Here is an 18,543-nt window from a genome sequence, read left to right as displayed (position 1 = left end):
CAGTCATACATTACCCCAAGCATCTTTTCCTGCATTACATTCTATAAAAATCAAGTTTTCATTTAGGACAACATATATACCGATACGATATATCTCTGATAGGCCAATATTAGTCGATAATATTAGCCAGCCAGTATATTGACTAGGCTCTGCACAAAACTAAAACCACTTGACTAAAATACAGAAAGTGTGAAGCTAAAGCAAATTAGACAACATTAGGAAAATCCGCACTGAGGTAAAAAGTAGACTAACTACATTTGCGTTTCTTTCATCTACGTTTAGAACAATTTTAATCATTACAGATTGCAGGTAATTAATGACAAAGCTGTGGTAAATGTCCTGTTAGTCACCATATGTGCAGTTAATTATTACATAATATACACTACCTCATTAAAGTTCAAGTAAGTTATAAGTTGTCTTTTCAAAAAGATATTTTTCTGCTTCTTGTACAACATTTGTTCAGTTGTTAAATCAAAGCCTCGGCTGATGAAATGAGATCATTTTCACGGATTTGGGTGCACACAGCAGCAACGCACGCATGTGTTGGTTTCCTCTATGAATTTGGATAATTTAAATTCCCTCCAGTTACCGCTCACAGGAGCTGTCTTTAAGGAAAGAGGCAGCTGTTAGTTGGCACTGCCACAGTAGGAGTCTGCACTATTGGCAGGCCCCCCTCTCAGGCTGATCTTTCCACTGAAGGTTAATCACTCCACTCAGAGCCTTTATGTTATTGTAAAAATGAAAAGATGTCAACAGATTAGTTATTTTTAATAGATGCAAATCAGCCAGAAGTATCTCGGTTTTTGTAGATATTTTGACTGGCAAATTTGTGTTTGTAAATCAAGGTTTTCGGAGTCAGTACCTTTTCAGTGCCACCATAGTGTGTTACTGAATGAAATATACCCATGAATAGAGCTGTTTTTTTAAACTAGCTATTAACCAATTACATCAACACTCCTGAAATGGTAGTTTTTGATTGCCAGCATCATCAAACAAGACATTTTTCGTCAGTCAGCCCTGCTGCTATGGTTTTGTGCCTATGATTAAACAGCAAACAGTTGTGTTTGTGTATGTTTTGATACTTTCTCCACACTTCAGCAGGATATTATAACAAGAGGCATTGTGACAATAATACTATTGAAAATGCCTTGTTTATATATTTCTACAAACGCCACATTCCTGCTTCATCATTTCCAGTCAGAGCAGAACTATGAAACAAAATAGTCTGATACATATCGGTGATGACACAGATGTGAGATCAGCAGAAGTTACTGTCTGTAGTCTCAATTTAGAGAGCGTCTTCAGTAATATGATACTCTGCTTGTTCACGAGAATGAGCTTCATTTTAAAGTAGGAAACGGGATATCCTCAGAGTAGAGGTGGCAGCCTTTTCTTAAAAAGAAAAAACAAAAGAAATCCTGGTTAGGTGAATTTGTGACTACATATTGACTGTAGGTGTTAGAGTGAACATGTTACTGTGTGTGTGTGTGTGTGTGTGTGTGTGTGAGGGAAGAAAAACGAATGTGAATCTATAAGAATGTAAAACATTTGTGTATTTTCTGCATTTAATGATAAATATGTAAATTATTAATGCGCTTAAGGATGTTAATATTCCTTAAGCTCTCCTACAGGCCAAGCCAGAGTCAAATTAAATGCCATTATGCAAATGAGCATCAAGCATCAGGCTGTACCGTCATAAATCTATACCACCATCAAACAGGCAGCCACATTTACCACTTATCCAGTCTAGACCAGCACAAAACCCAACTAATGGGCTTTTCACACTATATTCTTAGCCAAGAGTTGACCCTGGGATAACTTAACCCCTGATCACACACACACATTGTTAACCCAAAGTTAACATAAACTCAGGGCTATAAGATTCACACTGCATTTTCTACTAGCCCTTGGTTAAATATCTGTTGGAGCAAGCTGCTCGTGTTTACATGAGTGTGTGGTTGTGGCTCGGTTGGTAGAGCATTCGTCCACCAACAGAAGGTCGGTGGTTCGATCCCTGTCTCCCTCTGTTCTTGGGCAAGATACTGAACCCCAAGTGTGCGTGTGAATGGTTATCGCTCCTGATGAGCAGGTGGCACCTTGCATCGTTGCCTTTACCAGTGTATGAATGTGTGTGTGAATGAGTGAATTCTGGCTCGTGTTGTAAACTGCTTTTGTGGTTGGTAAGGTGAGAAAACAGTTAAGCCTGTTTCACACAGGCACCTTTTAGCCCCATGTTTAGTTGATTTTGACTCCTGGTAGTCATGCAATTCTGATGATATCAGTTTCTTTTGTTTTTTAATGCTGATTAGCGTTGTAAGAAATGTCAAAAATTATGATTTATAATATTTAAAACTGTTTCGATACTCATTTTCAGTTATTCTTTGTGTGTGTAAGTGTGATATTCAGCGTTTACTATAATTATTCCACTGTTCTGTATTAGCCTAGAAAACAAAATAGTATCTCGTTGTCATGTTATAGCCTTGTTATATTTATCTTTTAAGAAAAATCCACAATTTTCAATCAGTTTTTCCCTGTGGTATCAAAAATGGTAATGAGCATCAACACTTTGAGAAATTCCAGTATTGTGTGACAGCACATTGCTTATTCCGGGGCGTTCTTCTTAAACTTTATTTATAGCTTTAACATACATAACAAAATTGTGCACAGAGACGTTGAATCAACAGTGCTGATTCAGCCAACAGACAGAAAGAAAAGAAAAAATGTCCTGTTTCTCAGAGATAAGTACAACTAGCTTTATCTTAATCTAGAAAAAAAGACTAAATGATAATAAATCAACCCCCCAGTTGATAAGCCCAGGCTTAATGGAGCTTGTACGGTCCAAAAGGAGGCCGACTGTATCTAGACCCTTTTTTTAGTCTGTCTACATAAAATAAACAATGGTTGCCATTAGTTATAACATCTGTCAGTTGAGCCTTTAAGAGAATACTACTACTCAATTTCACTTCAACAAAATTAGGTAATTAGCTAAAGAAAAGCGAATGCCACTAATAGCCTGTTGTATGGATATAGAGATACGTCAGGACGTTTTAATATGAGACCTTAACCAGAGTATAAAAGTAAAGGTTCTTTGAATGTATGTACACATTTTACAAAACTGGACAAGGGAAAAATGCTGTATTTGTTGCACAGTTGAAGCAAGTCTGGCAAAACCAACAAATTCTGAGACCTTTGTCCGCAATGCACACCATTTTTAATTACTGTCAAAAAATGAATTGCTAATCAGTGAAGAAAAGGGCCATTAGCTTAATCTGTTCATGTCGTCTCACTCTGAGAAACTTGATTACCTTTATTGGGTGCCAAAAGGTGTATATCCTCAAAGTCATTTATCAGAAGACATGGCACTGGCTGCACAGGGATAAAGCCCGGGGATTCCCCACATTACATAAAATCTGAAGAAGCCTTTTGTTTAAACCACAGAACGTGTTCTATTCCACGTACCAATCTAGTGGAGAGCTTGAATTTGTTCTCCACTTTATTAGGTAGGTCTGAACGTCTGTCCAACATTATAAAGTTTTTGCGATTGCTCAATATTATTTATTTTTTACGAATCCCTCTTGCACACACACGATGAACAAAAGTCCAGGGTTCCCTCCTAAAATAATGCAATCTACTGAAACACTGCCATGTATTATGTCCTGAAGATTAACAACTCTCAAGCAGTTTCAGTTGAAATAGAGTTTTGATGAAGGCAATAGTTATTGTAGGGCTTTCATATTGGATAGCATTATATTTTACAGCTGTAGATGTGATTCCTCTCCCATAATGTGAGCTGTAAATGGGGTGACAAGATCTTTATGACCTAGTTTAGGAAACAATACAGAAGTAGATGAATGATACCTGCTGGCTCATTACAGCTTACAGCGTGATTCACCTTATTTAATTAAAGATTGCAGATGTTTTGCCTCCCTTCATGAGGTGTAGTTTTACTCCTTTTATATAGTCTGAATTAAGTTCCTGTCTTTACTTGACTTTAAAGTTTATTATTCCATCCTGATCCTCAGAACAGGCATGTCTGGACATGTTTAAGATACAGTGTGGCTGTGGTGATCTTACTGGTAAAACAAATGACAGATGCTTAAAACAAGCAAAGAAGCTCTACATTCAGATATTGATATACATATATACACACCCTTTTTTTTGCAATGATCCCTCAAATATGCTTATCAAACATTACGGACAACATAAACGCTGATACTGATAAATCTGTGTTCGGCCGATATCGGCTTAGACTCTAGTTGTCTGCCTTATGTGTTGCATTATAATCTTCATCAATAAATAATTACTAAAAATAAAACAAAATCAGCTTTATATCAAGAAGATTTAAGTGTCTTTGGTGCAGAAATTAGATTTTGAAACGTTTGATCGCTCTTAACTAACACCTATAAACATGTGCAGCCATTTAAAGGGAAAAAGCACATAATCAGAAATAACAGTGCATACTCATAAAATATAGCATCATGTTACCTATTTAATATCTAGTGTATCCATATTATTGTAGAAACAATGTAAACAAACTGAAAATTCAAAACTCTGTCTAGCAGCATTACAAGGTCAGGTAGCAGTTTGGGCTCTTAGGTGAACAGCAGCAGTCAGGAAATCATCTGTGATAGTCTGGTGAGCATGGACTGAACACAGGCTGAGCGTGTGTTTATTATGCTGCGTCCACCGTCTTCAATCAGGAGAAACACCTCACTGAGATAATCTAAACAGTGGTGCACCCTGGATTAGAGTGGCCTACAAATGATTATTTGCACAATGGAAACTATTACAGCTCACCATCAGTCTTTGCCGCAAACCCGTTTTATAGCCATGTTGTTCTGTTCCTGGTTTTATGTAATAGCAACAGTGCACAGTTGCCCTTGAGAGCAAACTAGCTGTCTTTGATGCTGAGATCTGTGCAGGCAATACTGAGCATGAGTCATCCGGAAGCCCACACACAAATACTTTTCAGCAGCAGCCTTTCCATGCTCAGAAATTGTCATGAAAACATTAGTAGAGCTGTTGTTGTTTTTATTGAAAGTGTAAGAAGTTGTGTTTCAATGGAAAACAATATTTTTTAAAGTATATTTTTGGGGGTTATTAACCAGTGAAACTGGTGTTTGCATCATTTATAGTCAACACTTTGTTTGCAGCTTCAGAAGGCTAACTTGCTTGAGATGAGTAACAGAATAGAAAGTCCCAGAGGAGGCCTGCAGTTGATAAACATCATGTGTCTTAGTGATTGCTGAATCATTCACCAAACTGCCTTGATGTTTTATAATCACATAATTTAATATTTGCATAATCCTTGCTCGTGTTAGAAGGGGTTCACTGGAGCCAAAAATATTCTGTTGAGTATTTGACAGAATCAGACCGCTGTCCATCAAGTTAATCTATGGTGTCCTTGTGAGCAGACGTAGCTTTATGTAATTGTTTACATAATATTCCCCACTGACTGACTGACTGACTGATTGTCTGCCAGGCTATAGCTGTGGGTGGTGAAGAGTCTTAGATGCCTTCATGATCACAAACTCTGACTTAAGGTTTGTGTTGATGCTCAAACTTGTCGCTGTGTTTTCTGTGACCACTGTGAATTGATGACTATCTCTTCTTTAGCCCTGCAGTGCTGTTACAGTAAGCCAGTCCTGTCCTCTATTACAATCCTCTACTTGTAAACAGTGATTTCAAGCATTTATAGGACTCATGAGCTTCATAAAAGATTTGTATGGTAACATTAAATTTAGAAAATATTCAGCTGTAAAACTAGTGTTTACAGGTGGACTTCATAGGTGGTCCTGATTCTTCGTTTGATGAGCAAATGGAGCTTTTTCTCAATGCTTAAAATTAAGGGCAACGTAGCATCAAAAGCACCCCAACTGAACTCTGCTGAGACATGCACTTCTTTTTTCAGATTTTTCTGAACATTCTTTATGCATAATAAAACCGTAGTGGAACCTGAATGACAAAATATCTGCCGTTCTCCTGCCATTGCCCTCAACTAAAGTACTTGATGATGATTGAATATGTTCAGCCTGAGTCGATCCCAATTTCTGGTTTATTTGACCTTTGTGTTGCGCATTTTCACTTCTCGAAAACGTTAAAGTGGCTGAAATGGCCTAAATGTGGAACCACTTTTAAAATGACATTTCCTAGGTCTGCCTTGTTAATGTTTTCATGAGGCTGTAGTAATGTGTTTTTATTATCAACCCAATTGTGGCAATATCTATTCTTTTCAAGTGGAATTTTAATTTAAAGGTATTTTTGAATGTTATAATTTTGTGGTAATTGTTTTTATTCTACTAAGAGCTACTAAGATATTCGTACACTTTCAGCTTTTTGTTAAAGAATTAGCTCACTGAAAAACATCAGCCTATATCTTGAAGTGTTCTTAAAGCCGACATTTTTGTGGGATTTTATCAGATTAACATGGGGAGAACTCCTCCAAACCACACTGCTATGTTCCATGTGCTTCTCTGTGGAAAGTTAATGTCTTGTTTCATAATTATATTTTATTGTGTTTGCTACAGGTCATCCACCTTCTCCTTCCTGTGACAAATGCTGAGAACAGAGATCAGCCTCTTCAACAGCTGTTAGAGGTGACAGGCTGAGGACGGGAGGAGTGTCGGTTAGCTGTGCCAGGTCTTGTCTCATGAGAGTAACTGTGCCATCCAGGCACTGCCAGTGACCAGGGCTGTGGCTGTGGTGGGCCCGGCCCAGGAGGCCTTTCTGTACATCACTCCTGGCTCCCACTGACCTGTGCTGCTCACACCATGGATCAACAGAGAGATAAATATGGCGAGCGGCCTGCAAGGGCCGCTAAAGTTTCCCAGGGAAGCCGCAGCGGACACTCGTCCCGACCATCTGGCTCCTCCAGCTCCTCGGGGGTACTCATGGTGGGGCCCAATTTTCGTGTGGGCAAGAAGATTGGTTGTGGAAACTTTGGTGAATTGAAGCTCGGTACGTTGAGTCTTAATCTTGTGTTAAATGGTTCAAGACAAAATGGAATAGTTCACAAAGTGAATTTGGGGTTTTTTATGACATTTCTTAATGGTTCTATGTGAAACTACACTCTGTTGCCAGTTTACCATGAACACCTAACCAAAACTAATGCAGCTCTGCAATAAACTATATCTTCATGAAGGTTGTTTTTGAGGCTTTAGTTTGTGGTACTGTTGAACTATTCAGGGTTCAAACAGACTTTTTTGTCCACTGGCCAAATGGCAAATGATGAAACCTCTCAGAACAGTTTTGTAATTTAGAAATAAAAATAATGTTTATTGCAGGGTTTTTGTATTGGACTTCTTTATTTTTGGTTAAGTGTACCTGGGCAACTGACAACTGGAAAAAAGGAATGACCGGATAATTTTCTGTCACAGACCATTTATACATGGACCTTGCATAAATTTAAATAAAAAAAAAAAAATCATATTCTCTCATTATTCTCTGATGAATCTGTTATAAAGTTTTCAATGGGGTACTGTATCTTTAAATCTATCTAATATGTGCTTCTTTCTGTCTTCTTTCAGGTAAAAATCTGTACACCAATGAGTATGTAGCTATTAAACTGGTAAGTTGTCTGCAGATAAAAGAATCATTTGCAAAATGATAGGTAAAACATGTCCAATGCCTAAAGTGGCAGCCATTTAGAATCAGGATAGAATCAATATTATTGGTAAAGAATCTGAGTATTCATAATTACTCCGATAATATACCTGAGTCAGTTGTTTGAATGAAATAGTTATCAAAAATGACAAAAGTGAAATAGTTAATTTGTATAAACATAAAACAGGCAAACAGATGCATAGTAAAGCACAAATGTAAGATATTTGAATGTTTAGCTTCAGTTAGACATGAATTACATGTATTTCAAAGCCATTTGTATTAATTTCCAGAAATATGACTCATAAGGTTGTGCTGGGACGGTTGTCATACTGGACTGATCTGGTCTTGGAGAGAAATATGAATGAGGTGTAGATTCTTGGCTAGGTGTGTCTTTCCAGTGGCTGTTGGACTGGAAATCATGACTCCTGACTCATGCGTTTATTATTGCTCACCAGAGAGTAATAAATAGTACAACAGTATCAAAGTATTGAGGTTACCAAATGAAATAGTTGTCATGGTGTGCTGACACAGATGTAGTGCTTTTATACAATAAATAAAGTTCTCACTAAAATGTGTTTTCTGTTTCAAAACATGAGTGAACTGGGATGACATTTTAGTATGTGGGGGCACTATCAACACTCTGGGAGTGTCTGTAGTTCACACTCAGGTCAGTTTCCCAAACATTATAACAGACAATGACTTATTTTCCAGGATTGACATTTTTCCCACGCTAAATGTGATGTTTTGGGTGAGTGTAATTTTTGGAAAAAGACTTTAATTAACCATTTCCTCACAGAGAGTTTTCAGAGGACAAAGATGACACATTTATAATCCAGGACATCATTTATATATTTGAGCTTTTGATAGAGGAAGGAGCTGCTGGTGATGTTTGTGGAAGCTACACATACACTCATACTGCCAGTTTGTTTTGGTAGACTAAACTAACCAATGTTACATAAATGGAGGGTATTCTTGCTTCATGCCAAATACTGTAATCACGTTTCATTGGAAATTTGTGAATGCCCTTGAGTGTAAAATGAGTTATCAAAAATAGTTGGCAAAACAGAAAAGACATTTAATTTCTGAATGAAAAAACAATAATTTACTCTCTGGTTTAACGTATCAGTGAAATCCTGTTTTAGCTGTTTTTTCACTGATACATCCCAGTCTCTGAGGTTATTGCCATTAACTGAGTTGTGGTTTGGATATGTCCACCCTACAGGAACCCGTCAAGTCGAGGGCGCCACAGTTGCATCTAGAGTACCGGTTCTACAAAACTCTGGGAACTACAGGTAAGGTCACAGATGTTTGTGGCTCCTTGTGGTGTTTCTGTGTGACTGCATCACAATGATTTGACTGTTTTGGAAGATCAGCGCGGAAGATTGCATCATTTCCACAACAAGTGATTACTCGGGTTACGTATTCATATTAAGCTGTGTCAGCAACTTATTTTAATCTCTTCAGGACTTTGTGTACATGAGTGTGTGAATGGCTACGTACATAAAGAGCCTGTTGAACAGTGACCTTGCTTTACAATAGATGTACCAGCGGTGCAATTCAATATAGCGGGTGTTGACATAAAGTTTGTTAAACATCCACAAACGGATGCAGCAGCTGATCATCTTATTAACTGAAAAGCCTTTTTGTTTTTTTCAAGGCAGAATGCAGGATGTGTTACTGACTTCATTTGAAAGTGTAACTTCTGCTCACTGCAATAGCCTTAATGCACGTGTCCAATGTCCAGTTGTGATTGAGCCAATAATAACTTGAACGTTTACTGCATTATTCAGCGTGTCACACTGGCTTGGTGTGTGTCTCCATGGGTATAATCTGGATGTGCTGGAACATGTTACGTCACAAAGTTGATAAATAAAATGCTTTTCAATTAAAGGCAATTACTTGTTGTGACAAACCATCCTTTCAATAATTTTTTGATCACACTGTGACTGATTATAAGAAGCTTTGAACACAATATTTACATATTATCACCTTACTTAGCTACTGTTGATTATAATCACATCAGGGAAATAAACCTGTGAGGTTTGACCTTAGTGTGCATAGTTATCTGACAAAACCTGCACTTTAATTTGCCTGCGGTGATGTATATCTCCGGTATTATACATTGACATGTTGCTATGTAAAGTGAAGGAACTGATTTATTTGATTAGCTTTCTGTTGTTCCATTAAAACATCCGGGAATACTGAATCAAAGTTACTGTCACTGCATGAGGCTAGACCATGTGGTCAAAGGTTGGCACTAATCCACATCACCAGATGGTCTGTAATTATTTTATGTATTTAAAAGTATGCATGCTGTAAAGTCTATCCAGATATCCGGCAACCATTAACTTCGTGGGCACTTCAGCAAATATCACTGCTGATCATTTTAGTGCACTACTGGTGTGTACTATCTACTACTCATTTATTGTTTCTGCTGTTCAGTTCCAACCCAATTGTCGGAAATGTAGCTCCTCCTGACATGTGAAGGCACATCCTGCAGTCCATTAGATGGTTATTTTTATCACTGCTGTAATTTTTATTTTTCCTTTATGATACAAAATGTCCAGTGGCAACAGTTTCTCCCCTACACTGTGTGATTTATGGTGCTGAATAATGATGTCAACACTAGTGGTACAAATACAGACATAATTGTATTTGTCCTTTGCCAGATCCCATAATCAACAAGGCCCATAATCGACAAGGCTTCTCCACTACTCTTCCTTTAACTGTTTTCCCCTGAGAGTTTCTCAGTTTGTCATAAAAGATTAGTCAAGGTCTGCTGACGCATCACCGTTGCCGCAACCACTGACCAGAATCTTGTGAGGATGAAATGACTACAACAGAGAAATAAATTAAGGGCAAACTTTTTCAGTCATGGTACTAGAGGAAATGGGTGGGACCATGAGAAACAATAGAACAATAGAAAAATCTTTTTTAATAGTTGTTCGCTGCTCTTCTGGTAAAATGGTTAAAAATAATGTATACATTACGCTGGTTGTCACATAAATGCACCTAAACCTGAGCTGTTGATTGATTACAGATACATTTGATCATGCTGTTTGTGAATTTAGTCATTGAGGCATTTATTACAAATCAGTTAAGTCACAGTGTTACAGGTTAAGGTTGGTCTCAATCACAATTTAGATAAAAAAAACAGCTATGTTTTTGTGATGTATGGTCCTTGATGTGCTTTTTGGAGTTCTACATTTATATATGATAACCAGACTGGGAATATAATGGCTATTGTTTTGCAAAGGCAAGGGCTGGAAAAGGCCAACTGTGCGGAAACTCATTAAATATTTAGAGAGTGGGTCTGCCTCTCTTAGTACTAACCTGCCTCTGTCCTCTCCTCCAGATGGGATAACGTGACCTCATTTCTTCTTGGCTGTGTGCTGCGGCACATTCCTCTCAGCCAATGTGGTTGTCACAGTCTCTGTGTGACAGGGTCTTTATGAATTAATGTGGTTTGACTCAGATGCTCAATCAGGTGTCGTATCTGGTGCACAACCAACTGTCACTGGATATTAATGAGGATGATTCAATTAGAAATGAAACATCTCTTTCCAGGCATTATGCAAGAATATTTGTCAGTGCTGTCAATAACAGCTTCAGTGCTGCTCTTGTTTTATTAGACAGCCACTATGAGGCATTAATGTGTTGAGGACAAGACAGTTTTGAAGATCAAGAGGGTTTGTTCAAGGGTGGATGCACACTATTGAGCTGTTGAGGGTATTGGCAGCCAGACCTCCTTGTGAAACACTAAACCAGCTCTGTGACCATTACAATCCCAAGATGTAAACATTTCCCACAGTGACAGAGCTTACTAGATTTTACAAACATGTAAAGGAAAGGCTGGAGGTCTTATCCGGGATATCTGTTCCCACTAATGTGAAAACATGGATCATTGTTAAGAATAGAGTTTCTCTTAGTGCACTGTTTGGCTTCAAGTATTTTAGTCGACTTTCTTAAATTTTACAACCCTACAGTTTTATCAGCCTTAAAATGAGGCATATTAAAAATACTGCACATGTGAAAACTCCTCCATTTTAATTAAAAACTAGAGAATTTTTTCCAGTGGTCACGTGATTGACAAACATTTTTCAGGTGCAACATCGTTGTTTACTGTCATTTTGGCTGCAATCATAAGTCATCATGACTAAGCTGTCTGTCATGAACATTTCCTTGTGAAATGTGATCCGGCATTATAGTCATACCGTTTACAACATGAACGCTTATGTGTATGTATTAGATAAAGCTGAGATCATGCTGTTAATTGACTGAAGTCTGAAGCATGCACCTTTTTACTTTAAAACGGAATGATTCGCCTGTGCCACGTAGCCAGTGTTTCATCGGCACTGAAGAAATTGATTTACTCTGCAAGTCTTTAATATTCAAAAAATCCTATTGAACATGCTCAGACACTTGAAAAGCAAAGACAAAACAGAATGCTCTTCTAGCTGTCGTGCTGCATAGAATGATAGTGTACAAGGTTTGTTTCTTCACCAGAGTTACGATATAATTACAAATGTTTATTTCTTTCAACCCTGACAGCAAGAGTCTCTGACTATCATGTCGCATTGGATGCTCTGTGTCCACACTGAATCCATTAAATATGCACTTCTTTCACATCATGTAAATAAACCATGTACCTATCAGCTGTGTGCTGGAGATCAGTTTGGAGACGTAACCACTCAAGTAAAAGATGGATGAGTTTGCAAAGATAGCCTAATTTCCTACGTATGTACTTTTTATTCAGAAACACATTTTACATTGTGATATTTAGGTGTTTCTTTGCTGGAAGTGACATACAATATAGCCAACAGCAAGTAGACTTTTATTAGCAATGGCCGATGTAGTTGTTCCGTTGTGAGCTTCGGCTTCTGTGAAGCGAGAAGAGGTTTTTGAATGATGAATGACAGCATGTCGGCATTTTATATAGGGAAGGGCTGGCGGCCCTACAACATTCATGTCATCAGGGCCAGCCTGTGGTCTGGTGGAATGCAATAAAGAGCTTCTGTTGAGGGCACGCAGAGGCGTTACCCCATAGTGAGACACGAAACGAATTCTATGAAGGAGAACCCCTCATTTCAACATCATGAATCATACGATCCTCATCAATGCATTACTTTCAGCGTAAGCACCAGGAATAGATAAAAAAAAAATACAGGGTGTCTGATAGAGCCCAACCGATGTGCGGTTTTTGGGGCCGATACCGGTAATGGGGAGTAAAATACTCCGATATCAATATATCAGCTGATATACACACAGTTTGTGCAGTGATCCCTCAATTGTAGTTTTCAAACACTTGTAACAAAGAAATATGATGGAGGCAGGATAATTCACAGATTTACAGTAAACGTTTATTGTCTAAAATGACACAAGTGCAATGAAACAGTAAACATCACTGGGAATTATAATTAATTATTGGAATAAATGATCCAACGCATCTTTTTCTGCATTATTTTCTGTAAAAAAAAAAAAGTTTTCATATTGGCTGATATCACACAACATATAGGCCGATACCCATATATCTGTGATAAGCCAACATTGGCTGATAATATCGGCCAACCAACATATATATCGGTTGGGTCTAGTGTCCGACGAAAGTTCAGCTCAAAACTGCACATTGCGCAGCTCTGCGAGACTCTTACAGCTACTTGCGGATACAGTTTTTTAAACAATGAAAGGTTGCAGATTTTTTGGTCCTTTTTATTAAGTATTTAAAAAATATATTTTTTTTTTATTAAAGTTGATTTTATGTCTCTGATTCTGTAGCTCTGTAACACACAGAATGTAAGTGAATGGCATGGTAGTCAAATAAATGATCAAACAAATGGACAGATTGACAGCCAAAGGCGCAGGTTTCAGTAAAGCAGCTGCTGAACTGAAGCAAGCCAGCAAATATGTCTGACATAAATTTAATTTAAGTAACTAGTCACAGGCTAGAGTTATCGTGCAGGCATCGTGCAATCACAGAAGAGGCATAAAATGTTCTGGAACGCAGAATCAACATGAGCAGCACGTCTCTCCTTATTCTAGGTCGCCACTTCAGTCACAATTTTTGCAGAAAAAAAACAAGTCATCGTTTTTCAATGCAGTACGGTGGGGTACACCCTGGACAGGTGACAGGTCTATCACAGGGCGCACATGCACACACACACAGAGTAACAGTAACATGTTCAGTCTAACACCTACTGTCAATTTCTAGTCACGAATTCACCAACCAGGATTTCTTCCGACTGTGGGAGGAATCCCACACAGGCACAAGGAGAACATACAAACTCCACACAGAAAGGAAGTACACAGTAATCCCAACATAATTAATTATGTTTTCTTTCATCGTCTATAAAAAATGTGATGTTTGTTGACAAGCATGACGACATCACCATTTTTAATCTGTAACATGAACATTTTTGTTGAGTCATAGCCCTTGTGACGTGGTGTAGTATTGCTCTAGCTTTGCCGATGTTAAATATAGTGTGAAATCGGTCTTCAGAGTAGTGGCACACAAAAAATCAAATATGACATTTAAAAATAGACTTGGAGTGAGTTTCTACAACTCTTTGTCTCGTCACAGCGATGGCTAAATTATTGATAATAGAAAAAGTGCTACCAGATGGTCAAAATAAAACATCCAAGCTCAGGACTGGTCTCATCACAGTCCAGAGAAAGATCTGGTCTTTGACAGCAGGTGGAAAAATTGCACACAGAAATTGGTGTGCAGTGAGATTTGGGCGAGTGCCTTTCAGTCGTATTCATTCATCACATTCATCTTCATCATCTTCTCCTTTTGTTGTAAATGACTGCAGCCAGTACCTCTATTAGACTACAGTAATGCAGAGGAAAAGATATTCTTTTGTCCTTCTACACAAGACAGGCTGTTTTTATTAAATGGCTGACAGAGCTGATACATTTATGAAAGTCGTCATAAAACTGTATTACCTATGATTTCTTTACTGATTTTTTAAAATTATTTTCTTATCACAGAACCTGCCACATTGAGGAGTGATGTACAATATGGATTTTTTCCGCCTAAACTGATAACTGACCTGAGTTTAAGATGTAGTAAGCAAAGATGGATGATTTAATATTTATAGCTCTCATATTTGTTGTGTTAAACTTCAGACTTCTTTCCACCTTTTTAAACACCTGTGAAACACTTGCGATTGCAAATTACAATGGTGTCATCTTTCAATGAAACTGTTAAAAAAACAAACTCCCACAGCAGTGATGACATTTTTGGCTTTTCTAGACTACACTACCTGCTCTACCCAGGTGACAGTCATGAGCACGGGGGGCTGTAGTTCTTAGAAACCGCTTTCTCCATCTTCCAGCAAAGAACAGCTGAAACAGGTGCTTTTCAGCTCGAGGACAGCAAACTACCAAAGGAAAAAAGGGGACTGGAGCACGCTGATAGATTTACAGCTTTAAATTGTGCAAACATACGTCTGTTTCAACACTACTGTTACTCTGATGATTGTTTTTTAGCACATTTAAAGGCATTTAAATTTATCAGTGTGCTCCAGGCCCCTTTTTTTCTTTGGAAAGGCTGTACTTCTTCTTTTCCTTCCTCTCCTAATGCTCCGTCTTCTTCTTTTCTATGTTAATTGGCAGATCACAAACCAACTTTCAAGGTGCAAACAGCTGCTTTATATCGGGCCCAGAATGTATTGGTCCTATATATATTGTGCATCTCTATTTATATGGTACATCTTAATCCAATATTTGTAGTTACCTACATAATACAACTACATACTATATATTCTTTGCATATGAAGGCCATTAAAATTAGTAAAACTAACTCTGCGTTCAAATATGCCTATGTTGGTCTGTAAGGTTTGAGCAGACATCATCTACAGTATGAGCTAAATACTGAAATTCAAAAGCTCATTTAACAAACAGAAGCCTTTTTGGAAGCATAATACCTGCAAATGTTGCTTGAATAGAGGATAAACAACCTTTATTTTTTGCCCTGTGCTGTTATGCTCCTTCACTCACTGATTCATGCCGTCAGTGGAGATGTTTTTTTAGAAAATGTTGTTTGTTTGTCTGTGCCACATGCAGTTCTCTTGCCTACATCTCTGTTAAAATCACTTCCAGCCCAAGTCAGTGCTACACCCAGGCATTGCTCTCATTATTTTTTAAGAAAATTGAATGAGAGAAGTCAAAATTGGTACCTACAAAATTGGAGGCTTTCATCAAAGTTTGAGTCTTTTGTACAATTAGAGTATACTTTGCAGTACATGAGACACAGATTCAGTCTCTCGTGAGGACTGCTTTGCTCTATGTAATGATGGTTCTATGATCACTGCTTTGCCTTTGCTGGTAAAAAAGCTTGACCAACCTTGTTAGGAATCGAACAACCCGTTTATCCACTTATTTACAGCACATCTCCAATCTGACACATTTTTAGGCCTCCCACAGGCACCCAGGGTTTCAAGGCACTCATTCCTATGGTACAATTAGCAACCCACAGAACTGCATAATGGTGTCCAGAAACACAGGATGGAGCTCTGCATGACTCCTACATGCCCATATGCTAGCCGACAGCATTTACGCTACCTTTCATACTGCAGTGTATTTCCCATTACCCAGCTGGCAAGTCAGACGTCTTCAGCGACATATTCACATGAATATGTTAACGCACGGCATCAGGATTAGTGTTGGTATTTATCTTTCTGCTTATCAGTCTCTACTAAAACTACTTGAGCAGAATAATAAGTTGATGATGGCAATTTGATCCCTTCACTAAACTTTATTGTGCCAACTACTTTCTCCTTAGTCATGGGACACAAAATATGAATGAATTGAGCACATAACCAATATATTGCATGTGTGCTATAAATTTAGGCTTCAAACTGCTTAATCAACATTTTATGTTAACTTAGGATCAAATGACTGTGTGTAATGTCAAAAGAAGGTGCAAAGATTGAAAAATGCTCAGACTCTCCTCATCTCCATGAGGCATCTTAACATGTTTTTTGTCAGCTCATTGTTTTGGTTTTACAGCCAGAACCACAACTTCAAATCCATGGTCATTTTGCTCCGATTCTGCTGGATGTTTAAAGCAGCGTTCCAGCAACTATTTGCTAGCGTGTTCACCATATCAACTTTATACAGTGATAATATGTCAATATTAAGATTCATTCTTTCTTTGTGATTATAGTTTGTTGCGCTGCAATCATGTGGCCAAATCAATCCATAAATAAACTTAACATGCATAAATGCACTTACACATCATCTCCCAAGTACCCATACAAGACAAACAACACTACTGTATATACAGTAATACTATCTCCAATAGATTTTTTTAATGTTGCAGTCAGCAGATCCTCAATATTAAAGGACTAACTTTCGAATCAGGGACATGAAATGTAATCAGGATGTCCCTACTTATTTTATTTTATTTTTTTCTTCTCTGCAATTATAATATTTCTAAGGACTGAGTGCAGCTTAGGCAGTCTGTTAAAGCAAGGTCTATATGATTGGAGCTGCAGCATTTCTTTGAAGTTTCTTGAGGGGACCTTTTTAATAGGACCCTGACTAAACTTTGAATCATGCTCCCCTGAAGGCAATTAACAGTTTGACCTGATTTCCTAGTTCTTTGAAAGTGAAGTTCAGGATGTGGTCATGAAGACAACAAAGGATGCAGACATTCCCAATTACAAAATGTAAATTGATAAGACTTGCACGTGCATAAAATTTTAAATCCTGCAAAACATGAGGAATTTCATACTGTGCATGCGGGAGGGTGAGGCCCTTGTTACAAAAGTAGAAACCTCCGCTGTGTGCTTTAATATAATGTTATTAAAACTGCATGAATGAAGGAAAAGTTGAAACGCTTCACACCCTGCCATCCTTTTACATTCAAGCTCACAAACTTTTCTAGAACTCTGATAGCATAAGGAGCTTTAACTCCCAGATCGCCAGTATTACAAACAACCCATATGAAGGAGTAGAGGGATCAGAGCACCAGCACTACCATTATTACTATTACATTATACTAACTAAACTGCACAGTGACAAGAAGTAAAATAAGAGACAAGGTGACAGATGGAAGGGATTTTGGAGCAATTAGAGTGAGTAGAGCAGAGAGGATATGATTCAGCTGGGAGGATGTGATATGAGGCAGTGAAAAGATTAGTTTTCAGCCTGCAGTGGAGGAGTGACACACTTCTGTTTGCAGGCACTGTGTTGTATTTTACTTTAAGGTTAATGTTTACCTAGCAGATTTCTCTGCTCGCTCTGCTCAGTAACCTTGTGGTTCCCCTCCTCCTATCTGACCAGTTTGAGGCCTCTTATGGTTAACCTTGGACCCAACTTAGAAATATCATTAGTCAAGAGAGACAGGAATAATAAACACTTTTACCATCTGGACTCTCCTAGAATTCCCACTAAGTATATACAACACATTGGAGGCTTTGCTTTTTTTTCCTGCTTTTTGTTATCTACTAACTAGTTTTGTTTTTGTTATTTTCCCAGCAGTTTGCGATTTATTATCTAAGCTATTAACATTGATCTTTTATATCTTTGATGCACTTCTGTGAGAAATATGCTGATGACTGATGACACTAGACTAATTTCTTTCTCCGTGTGTTTCAGCTGAAGGAGTTCCCCAGGTGTTTTACTTTGGCCCCTGTGGGAAGTACAACGCCATGGTTCTGGAGCTGCTGGGCCCGAGTCTAGAGGACCTCTTTGACCTTTGTGACAGGACATTTTCACTGAAGACTGTCTTAATGATCGCAATTCAGCTGGTAAGTTCATGGCAGTATGACACTTGAAGTTGTTGTAAAATAGCTTCTACTCGCCTCTGAAGACTGATGAAATGTTATTATTCAAAATGTAAATGAAAAAACAAACAACTAGACAGATTTGTGTAAATTCTTCATTAATGGCCAGTTAAAATTGCTGTGAGTGCTGTTTTCTTGAACTAATAGTCCA

The 18,543-nt window shown here is 38.0% G+C and overlaps 1 protein-coding gene across 1 annotated transcript in view; it reads left to right on the top strand.

Annotated features, from left to right (window-relative positions):
• csnk1g1 (casein kinase 1, gamma 1) overlaps nt 1-18,543 on the top strand; it is a 39,888-nt gene that overhangs the window by 2,010 nt on the left and 19,335 nt on the right. The window contains exons 2-5 of the mRNA XM_073464204.1: nt 6,528-6,957; nt 7,527-7,567; nt 8,825-8,894; nt 18,205-18,356. Of these exons, the coding sequence (XP_073320305.1) occupies nt 6,771-6,957; nt 7,527-7,567; nt 8,825-8,894; nt 18,205-18,356 (450 nt within the window). The 5' untranslated portion in view covers nt 6,528-6,770. The remainder of the gene's footprint in view (nt 1-6,527; nt 6,958-7,526; nt 7,568-8,824; nt 8,895-18,204; nt 18,357-18,543) is intronic.

The sequence above is a fragment of the Pagrus major genome, chromosome 4, assembly GCF_040436345.1.
Source record: "Pagrus major chromosome 4, Pma_NU_1.0".
In the NCBI taxonomy this organism is placed as follows: Eukaryota; Metazoa; Chordata; class Actinopteri; order Spariformes; family Sparidae; genus Pagrus; species Pagrus major.
This window is presented reverse-complemented; position numbering and strand designations above follow the sequence as displayed.